At 40.8% G+C, this 10,650-nt stretch overlaps 1 protein-coding gene across 1 annotated transcript in view; it reads left to right on the top strand.

Annotated features, from left to right (window-relative positions):
• The window catches only part of TXNDC12 (thioredoxin domain containing 12), a 33,667-nt gene extending 24,416 nt beyond the window's left edge, over window positions 1–9,251 (top strand). The window contains exons 3-7 of the mRNA XM_027537267.1: window positions 2,376–2,428; window positions 3,209–3,282; window positions 5,319–5,388; window positions 6,448–6,531; window positions 8,395–9,251. Coding sequence (XP_027393068.1) covers window positions 2,376–2,428; window positions 3,209–3,282; window positions 5,319–5,388; window positions 6,448–6,531; window positions 8,395–8,474 — 361 coding nt within the window. The 3' untranslated portion in view covers window positions 8,475–9,251. The remainder of the gene's footprint in view (window positions 1–2,375; window positions 2,429–3,208; window positions 3,283–5,318; window positions 5,389–6,447; window positions 6,532–8,394) is intronic.
• The last annotated feature ends 1,399 nt before the right edge of the window (window positions 9,252–10,650 follow it).

Below are 10,650 nucleotides of genomic sequence, written 5' to 3' on the forward strand. Positions count from 1 at the left end.
CCCCTTCTCCTCCTGCCTTCAATCTTGCCCAGCATCAGGGTTTTTTCCCAGTGAGTCAGTTCTTTGTATCAGGTGGCCAAAGTATTGGAGTTTCAGCTTCAGCATTAGTCCTTCCAATGAATATTCAGGACTGATTCCTTTAGAATTGAATGGTTTGATCTCCTTGCAGTCCAAGGGACTCTGTGGTATTGGAGAAGACTTGTGTGGTCTTCTCCAACACCACAGTTCAAAAGCATCAATTCTTCACCTCTCAGCTTTCTTTATAGTCCAACTCTCACATCCATACATGACTACTGGAAAAACCATGGCTTTGACTAGATGGACTTTTGTCGGCAAAGTAATGTCTCTGCTTTTTAATGTGCTGTCTAGTTTGGTTATAGCTTTTGTTCCAAGGAGCAAGAGTCTTTTAATTTCATGGCTGCAGTCACCATCTCCAGTGATTTTGGAGCCCCGCAAAATAAAATCATTCACTGTTTCCATTGTTTCCCTATCTGTTTGCCATGAAGTGATGGGACCAGATGCCATGATCTTTGTTTTTTGAATGTTGAGTTTTAAGCCAACTTTTTCACTCTCTTTTACTTCCATCAAGAGGCTCTTTAGTTCTTCTTCACTTTCTGCCATAAGGGTGGTGTCATCTGCATATGTGAGGTTATTGATATTTCTTCCAGCAGTCTTGATTCCAGTTTGTGCTTCATCCAGCCCAGCATTCTGCATGATGTACTCTGAATATAAGTTAAATAAGCAGGGTGACAATATACAGCCTTGATGTACTCCTTTCACAATTTGGAACCAGTCTGCTGTAGAGTAGTGCCTGGTACATAGTAAATACTATATGCGTTTTGGCTACCAATAATACTGTACTAGTTGTAGAATATATAGAGACAGCTAAGAGGCCCTTCCTTAGGAAGCTGTAAGGCCAGTGAGGGGAGATGAGTAAATAATAGATAACAGTTCTGTGTGACAAATGCTCTGATAGTATTATACACCTGTGATGATGTGGTGACATGGGGGGGGTGGATGATGGAAAAAGCCAGTGGCTGCCCACATAGGACCCCTCAAGGTGTTTGAGCCATGAGAATATTAGAGCTTCAGTTGGCCAAGACTGACTCAGGTGGAATATGGTGCTTATTATTTTATAAAAGAAAAAGCTTTTTCCTCCCTGATGATAAAAACAATGATACTTAATTGGGAATTCCTTGGCAGTCCAGTGGTTAAGACTTGATGCCTTCACTGTTGGGGCCCAGGTTCAGTCCCTGGTCAGGGAACTAAGATCCCACAGGTCTGCCCCCTCCAAAAAAAATTAACACTTAATTGTAGAAAAATTGAAAAATACAGAAAAAGTAAAATCCACAATCCCATTATCTAGAGATAACTTCTATTATGTTTTGAAACATTTCCTTTTAGACTATTTTCTACATGTTTGTATAATTGAAACTATAGGTAATATTTTGGGGGGCTCCACAAACACTGTGAACAGTGACTGCAGCGATGAAATTAAATGATGCTTGCTCCTTGGAAGGAAAGCTGTGACAAACCTAGACAGCTTATTAAAAAGCAGAGACATCACTTTGCTGACAAGGGTCCACAGTCAAAACTATAATTTTTCCAGTAGTCATGTATGGATGTGAGAGTTGGACTGTAAAGAAGGCTGATGCTTTCGAATTGTGGTGTTGGAGAAGACTCTTGAGAGTCCCTTGGACAGCAAGATCGTCAAACCCGTCAATCCTAAAGGAAATCAGTCCTAAATACTCATTGTTAGGATTGATGCTGAAACTGGAGCCCCAATATTTTGGCTACTTGATGCGAAGAGTCAGCTCACTAGAAAAGACCGTGATGCTGGAAAAGACTGAGGACAGGAGGAGAAGGGGGCGACCGGATGAGGTGGTTGGATAGCATCATCAACTCAATGAACGTGATTTTGAGAAAACTCCAGGAGATGAAGGACAGGGAAGCCTGGTGTGCTGCAGTTCATGGTGTTGCAAAGATTTGGACATGACTTAGCAACCAAACAACAACACAGATAATAATTTTATGTTCTAGTTTTTACTTTAACAATGTACCAATGAAAAGTTTTGTTACCATTTCAGTGGTTATATAACCATAACATTTGAAAATGTAATTTTTTTTTTTAATCTCTTCTCCGTAGCTTTGAAGCCCAAATTTGCACAATTTACTGGAACATCAGAACTTAGCAATAATTTTGTTATAATAGTCCACTATTATTGACTATATTGTCTTAAATTTCTTTTTATTGAAATTATGTTATATGAACATCCTTGTACGTTAATCTTTGTCTTCAGTGGTTGGTCATTTTATTAGAGTGCATTTCAAAAAGTGGAATTACTAGTTTATAATTTGTTTGTTTTGTTTTTAAGTGGATTGCCCCTGATGGTGATTATCCATAAGTCCTGGTGTGGAGCTTGCAAAGGTAGGTGGAAATGATCAGACCTCAGATGTGTTCTCTAAATGTTAACATTTCTGACTTTGGCTCAGCACTGTTTATTGCTTGTAGGAGTACCAAAGAAATACATGGAACAGATTCTCTGCCCTCAAGAAATTTACAGTAGTATTTGCAAGGGATTGAAGGATGTGGCAATTAAGATATGGTTATATAGAGTATGGGATTAAGTGCTACAGTAGTTGTATGAACAGTTGTATATACAAAAAGAGATATGAGGAGTGGTTAGCAAAGTCTTCCTGGAGGAGGTGGGAACTGAATTAGTAAGGTTCTCTTACTACGCAGCATGTGTTCTCTCTGTTACATCACCCTGCAGCTTCCCAGGCAGATTTCTTCTTTTGTTTGGTATGCTACACTTAATAAAATCTTTTTGGAAAAAGTATAAAATTAGTATATACCATTAGTTTAGTAATACATGTGCATTAATGGTAGAGTATTGTTCCTCTCTTGTCTTTATTATATCTGTTCTTAAGTAGATGTTATTGAAATATGTAAAAAAGCAAATAGTAGTAATTTTTTCATCAGTGTTCATTATCTGTATTTTATAAATGAGATGAAAGTTTCAGAGAAATGAAGTCAATCACTTAAGGATACACAGCTATGCAAGTCAATGGCAGAAGCAGGACCAGAATTCAGGTGTCCTGATTTCTGGGTCTTAAGATTAGAAAAACTGTCAGTTACATGAATCATTTCAGCAAATTAAGGTTTGGATATGTCAATGATTTTTTTTCTGTTGCTTCCCACCCCCAGCTTTAAAGCCCAAATTTGCAGAATCTACAGAAATTTCAGAACTTTCCCATAATTTTGTTATGGTAAATCTTGAGGTAAGAATTCCAGAGCTTCTTTCTGCTGTGATTTTAAGTCTTCACTGTTACAGAATTAACATCATTGATGGTATAAAATCTTACTCAGCAGAGTTGTCTACTTGTATGTATGTGTTTTTCTTCTGAACTCGAATACTAAGGCTTGTATCAGATATTGTAGAACCATCCAGCCCCCATTTGTGGGAGGAAGTAGGAGAAGAAAGATTGGTTAAAATGACTAACTTTTAAGATTCTTTCATTTTTGGTTTGTGATTATGTCATGGTTTTACATCCTTGTATAATTAAAGATGTAGTCATACATGCAGGCCACAATTCCCTGAAAAATAAGATTGAGTTGAAATCCTACTCTGTGCTGGGCTTATATGTACAGCCTCCTTTTTCTTGGTTAGATATCTTTTATGTTCTTCACATTGGCCAGAGGTCTTAGAATCCCAAGTCAGAATATCAGACCTTGGAGTTAGAAGGGATTTTTAGACCATTGATACCATTCCCATTTTACACATTGAGCATCTTAGACCTGAAGGAGTAAGGTGATTTAGTCAAGATCACAGAGCCGAGTAAGTGATAAGAATAGGTACTGTGATTTACTTGTGCTGCCTCTTAGGCTATACTCTTCAAATGTGGGATTCTTGGATGTTCTCTGATGATCCTCCTAGCCCTATGTTTCTGTAAAATGATGTTTATTTGAACATAGGACTGGAAATCTGAACACATTAACAGTTAATGTTGAGGTAGCTAAGGGAGTGCTTATAAAGCTGGTGGATAGGGGCTTCCCTGGTGGCTAAGTGGTAAGGAATCCACCTGCCAATGCAGGAGACACAGGTCGATCCCTGATCCAGGAAGATCCTATATGCTGCAGAGCAACTAAGCCCATGCAACACAACTACTGAGCCTGTACTCTAGAGCCCAGGAATCAAAACTTCTGAGCCCATGTGCCACAACTAGTGAAACCCAGACGCTCTTGAGTCTGTGCTCTGCAACAAGAGAAGCCACCACAATGAGACGCCTGTGCACCGCAGCTAGAGAATAGCCCCTGCTCACCATAATTTCAGAAAAACCCACGCAGCAGTGAAGATCCAGCATAGCCGAAAATAAATAAATAACTTAAAAAATAAAGCTAGTAGATAGCCTGAATGCTAACACGTATAACTTCTGAAGTGGGAATCACACCATAAATGACAAGGTTAAAAATAAATAAATAATTTTTAAAAATAAAAAATAAAGCTAGTAGATAGCCTGAATGCTAACACATATAACTTCTGAAATGGGAATCACACCATAAATTACAAAGTTACTATTGATTCCTGTCTATCTGAACTCCTCACCATTTTCTATGGTAACTTAGAATCACCACTCAAAGAAAACACAAATGTGTTCAATGAGCATTCCCCAGCTTGAGAGATTTCTTAAAAAGAAAGCTAGCTATGTGGTCATGTCTCCTGGGAGGACTGTAACTTCACAATTGTACTAAAATGTCAATCTTATCAATTCATGCATTCAAGAAAAACTGTGTAAGTCAGTAATGTAGGTATTGCGAATAAGCAATGAACAAAACAGACAAATTTCTTTGCTGGCATTAAATTACATATGAGGACTTGAATGTGGGGAGGCAGACAAATAAATATGTCAGATGGTGGTAAATGCTGTGGCTAAAATGAAGAATGGAGGGGACAGTTTGCAGTTTTAATTAGGTGGTTAGGAAAGAAGGTGGCATTTGAGCAAAGATTTGAAGCAGAAAAGGGAGTGAGCCACCTGGATGAAGGGGGGTGTATGTCCAGGCAGAGGGTAAGAACAAGTCCAAAAGCCTGAGTGGGGAGTGTGCCTGGCTTGTTTAATGACAGCAACAGCAGGCAGCTTAGTGTGGCTGGGAGAAACTAAACAAGGGGTGGGATGTGACGTCAGAGAAGTGCCCAGGTAGAGGTCATGTAAGGGCCTCTCAGGCCACTTCAAGGACTTACCCGGAGTGGGAGGGGAAGCCACTGGAATGCTTTGAGGAGAGAAGGAACATGATCTGACTTGAGGTTTACACTTAATAGGATGAAGAGGAGCCCAAAGATGAAGATTTCAGCCCCGATGGGGGTTATATTCCACGAATCCTGTTCCTGGGTAAGGTGAAAGGTCTTAATCTGGGGATCCTTGGTACAGAAGGAGAGAGAAGTGCATCAAGGCACTGACTCCACCTGTTGCTACTGCTAAGTCGCTTCAGTCGTGTCCGACTCTGTGCGACCCCATAGATGGCAGCCCACGAGGCTCCCGTTCCTGGGATTCTCCAGGCAAGAACACTGGAGTGGGTTGCCATTTCCTTCTCCAATGCATGAAAGTGAAAAGTGAAAGTGAAGTCGCTCAGTCGTGTCCGACTCCTAGCGACCCCATGGACTGCAGCCCACCAGGCTCCTCTGTCCATGGGATTTTCCAGGCAAGAGTACTGGAGTGGGTCGCCAGTGACTCCACCTAGTGAAATTATATTGTTATGGCTAAAAACAAAAGCCATTTTCAAAAGAGAGTGATGGATTCTAAATGCCAGAGCCTCAGGTCTGAAGGAAAACTTTTCCCATTAACTAGCTGCTTTTGTAACAAACAATAAAACAACCTCCCGGCGCCCCCGTCCAAACTAACTGCTTTTGTGAGCAATGGGAGAGTACTGATCATTTATTTATTCATTTGGCAATCATCTGTGCATCAACCGCAAGTTAAGCACTGTCAGCCACAAGTTAGGCACTACAGGAACCGAGAGAAGCCGTAGTTCCCACCCTTGCCCGGTAGCACAGCTGAGGCAATGGGATACTGTAACCAGACAAATATCTTTTCAGAAACAATTTCCTGGGAGATATTTAATGATCACCTTGTCTTTGATCAGCATTCTGCTAGATTCTATGGGGAATACAAATAAAAATATAGGATCCCACTATCATCAAGCAGAAAAGGAACATGCCAGAAAGATGAAACAGCATATTGGCATGGTTGAGAGTGGGGGTGGGTTGTGTTCAGGGAATTCCAAGGGATTCATTTTGATTGCAATGTAAAACACAGCGGGCAGGGTGGTAAGATAATGGGCTGCAAAGATGGGCAGGTCTCATTTTCCAGAAGGCCTAGTATATCATATAATGCTTGAAGTACCTGTCTGTTGTAGTTATTGCAACCCCTGTGCCATTTTGTCTACAATAGATCCCAGTGGCAAAGTGCGTCCTGAAATCATCAATGAGAATGGAAACCCCAGCTACAAGTATTTCTACATCAGTGCTGAGCAAGGTATGGTTATGTTGAGAGAGAAGAAGGAGGTTTGCTGCTAGGTTTAACTAGAATGAACCACATGCAAGATTTGATGGGAAACTAATTCAGCATGTTAGGTAAGCGTCTTCTGCATGTAGCTTTTGGCTAGATGCTATGTAGGATATAGAAGAAAGAGACGAGCAAGCCCCTCCTCTAGCTTCTTACAATCCAGTAGGAAGCTAACTGACCCATAGGAAACTGGAGAACTGAGGCTTCCAGAAACAGTCGCTTGCCCTTGGACTCACAGTTAATAAGTCACAGAGCCAGGATTTCAGTCTACAACTTAGTTTTTTTCCACTGCACTAAAACTATTCTTGTAAGAATTCAAAGGTAGGGGAAAGCTATTAGATGATCAATTCTGAAAGGTATCATAGATAGTAAACTAACTTGATCTAGATATGAAGAGGACATTTCAAGCTCAGGAAGCAAGGGAAAAGCGTGTCAGGTGTCGCCTGACATGGAGAGTGCATGAGTCATGCTAGAGGGGATGATAACTGGATTGAGTCTTGCAGAATGAGACCTAACCAGCAGAGGGATGTGCAAAGCATTATTTAAGGCAGAGGGAACAGCATCAGCACAAACATGTGAGGGAAGATTGAAATCATAAGTCAGTCATGCTTTTTTGTTCTCTAATCCTGAGTGCAACCATTCTAGAGGCAGAAGTTGGAATTCATGCCACATACTGTCACTGTTTTCCTTCTGAATTCTCCCTGCCATCTGTAAAAGAGGGTTATTTCTAAGTTGCCATGCTGCCAGTTTGTTGATCATTTTATGTTTTGAGACCTCAGCACTCATTTCTCAGAATAGGGAGAAGAAAGATCTGGAGAGGTTATCCTCTCCTTCCCATGGGTAAGGAGAATGTTACCTTCCCTACCCAAAAGCAGATCCCTGGAGGCTGGTATTAGAGGGAAGTTTTCCACATGGAGAAGGGCAACTGAACTTTAGGTCCCCAACTCTTGACCCTTGAAATTCACCTTCCTTTTAGAATTTCATGCAGTTACCCCTGCCGTCTTGACATGGGCATCATCCTTTAATATATTAGTCCAGATATAGACACAGAACCCTTACCTGAATTCCCCATGGCTCAGCTGACATGAAGCTGAAATATTCAAACTTGACTTTACTAAATGCTTGGGTAAAACTAAAGGGGTGTAACAAACTTTACTACCTGGTATGCTTTCTGAGATCCACAGATTGTGGCTGCCATTGTACAGGGAGCCTGTACCCAGCTTCCCTCTTTGATTCCTGAGATAGACAAGAAGACTCATCTGTCTACCCAGGGCTTGCCTTCTAGGTTTCTCTTTTGCCTGAGAACTTGACTTCTTCCATACATAATTGGTATTGGACATGACCACCTCTTTCCGTGAAGAACCATCCTCCCTCTTAAGCACACATACTTGCTCACATATCGGTGTAGCCTCCACAGAAAATGAAATAAATGCAGCATTCATCCTGAACAGGTGATGGAGATGATAGAAAGATGCTTTCTATTCCCTTAGTGTCGTGATATTTTCAGCTTATGACAGGGGTTCAATTCTAATCCTTGAGGGTAAGCCAAAGTAACTGCTAAATAACATTTTTGTAGGACCTCATAGTTTACAAAGGACATTTATTATTCATTCTCTCATTTAATTTTTATAATCTGCTTGAAGTTAGTAACATCACCTTATTTATAGATGAGAAAACAAATTCAAGAGACTTTCCTGGGCTAACATCCAGAATTAGATCTTAAATCCAGATCCTGTGCTGCTCTTACATTTCTCCTAAAACATAAAATTATGTGTTGGTTGTCAAATATGAAAGACCTGCTTCATACTTTTCTCCTCAATGTTTATTTCACAGTTGTTCAGGGGATGAAGGAAGCTCAGGAAAGGCTGACGGGTGATGCCTTCAGAGAGAAACATCTGGAAGATGAGTTGTAACATGAACGCACCCCTTCTTTCCTCAAAGTTATTGTTCTGGAAGAAAGCAGCAGGGAAGGGAATACTGAGGAATCAGAACAATTGAATGGATCGGAAAACCTTGCTCCTTCCCACATGGGAAGGGCCCCTCTCACTGTTAGAAGAGTTCTGCTGCCAGAAACTGGTCTCCATGTTTGTGATCCAGCAGAGTGTGGCAGACTTCCTGGTCCTGTCCCCTCTCACCTAAATATCTCTTTGTCATTGAAGGTAAAGAATGACACCTTTTGACATAAAACTTGAGCCATTTGGAGATTTACTCCTCACACTGCAGTATTTGAATCTTTCCATTTCCTCCTGCTTAACTCACCTTGGTGGTGAAAAGAGACCAGAAGCATCTTTTCTATAATGTTAAAAATTGCGGAAAGAACTTATCATTTAAGACAACAAATTCTAAATGTAAAGCCGTAATTCTGCCCCACCAAGGAGCTCAGCCTGTCTCTTCTTTTTCTCCTGGGAATAATCTTGGGCTTCTTCCTGAATGCCTGCAACTTCCTTCCTCTTCTCTGGCTTGGCTTCCCTGTCTGCGCGCATGTGTGTGCAGGAATGGCTGTGTGCTCTGGACTGGCCCCAGCTGGAAGCATGCTTTCTTTGCCCCCGTTAACTGTTGAAGAAACCTTCTAGCCCTAGATGGAGCCATTTTTGTCAAGTCGTCAACTGTATTTTTGTACTGGGATTAACAACAAAAAAAGAAAAAATATTAATTGTTCCATTAAACTTTAATAAAACTTTAAAAGGAAATGTGTTGTGATGGCCTTTTTCTTACTGGGGAATGGAGGGAGAGCACTTCAGGAAGAAAACTAACCTTGAGGGTCTAATCCAAGAGCTCTATCGGGCTGTTCCCACACCTGCATCTCCCACATGCTAATGGACATCAGAGCTTGTCTCTTCTACTTTTCAAATATCCAAATTCCCTCCATCCTCACTGTCACTGTTTTGTACAGGACAGGCCTTTTCTACTTCCTATTTACTGTTACAGCCTGTGACTTGACTACTTGCCTCCAATATTCTCTCCTGTCATCCATCCTCCTTAACTTCCCCCAGAGTAATCTTTCTAAAACACAGATGTTACCATGTCACTCCCCTGCTTAAAGCCTTCCTGCCTCCTTCAAGAAAATAATATTAACATTAGAAAATATCGGGGCCTGCCTGCATCGGAGTCTGCATTTGCTGCTCCGTTTGCCTGGGCCACTCTTCCCTGTGCTATCTACAGGCTTTGCTCCATCATTTCTCATTAAAGCTTCACTGACTTTATTAATAGTAACAGCCTACCCTCCCCCATACTCTCTTTTTCTTTACCCTGTATATTATTTCAACAGTATAAAAAGAGGGATCTTATAAGATATCACCTCCACTGGAACACTGAGTGATGGAGGCACTGTTCATAACTATGCTGAAGTTACAAGTTCATTCTCTACCTCTTTCTTTGAGAATGTAAGCTGCAGGAAGGCAAGCACTTCATCAGTATTATTCGGAGTATATGACAAGATTCTTGAAATGTCTGACACAAAGGAGATATTTAGTAAATAAATATTAAATGAATAAATCAGAGAATTAAAAAAAACGGCAACCCACTCCAGTATTCTTGCCTGGAAAAATCCCACAGATTTTGGCGGGCTACACGGGTCACAAAAGAGACAAGACTTAGTGACTGAGCAGGCAAGCACACAGCATTGTTGTAACAAGCCTGCCTGAAAGGTTAACTGACTTTCTGAGAGAATATAGCTTAGTTTGATTTACTGTTTTTTAAAATATGTCTTTACTTGGCTGTGTCAAGTGTTAGCTGTGGGACGAGGGATCCTCACTGCACCATGTTGGATCTTTGCTTGCAGCGTTCAGGCTTTGTTGCTCTGTAGCATGTGAGCTCTTAGTTTGCCGACCGGGGATCGAACTCTCAACCCTTCACTGCAAGGCAGGTTCTTAACCACTGGATGACCAGGGAAGACCTTGATTTACAATGAATTAGGGTACAGACATTTTACCACTTTATAGAGTTATATGTTAATATACAGAAAACTAATAAGCAAATGATTTTCCCAGGGAGAAGATAGGTCCATTAACCAGTTTGTATCTGATTTAATAATCTTATTTCAACTTTGAATTGGTTTTTTCATCTTGCTGGTCCTTATTAATAAGCTAA

Source organism: Bos indicus x Bos taurus, chromosome 3, assembly GCF_003369695.1.
Source record: "Bos indicus x Bos taurus breed Angus x Brahman F1 hybrid chromosome 3, Bos_hybrid_MaternalHap_v2.0, whole genome shotgun sequence".
NCBI lineage: Eukaryota > Metazoa > Chordata > Mammalia > Artiodactyla > Bovidae > Bos > Bos indicus x Bos taurus.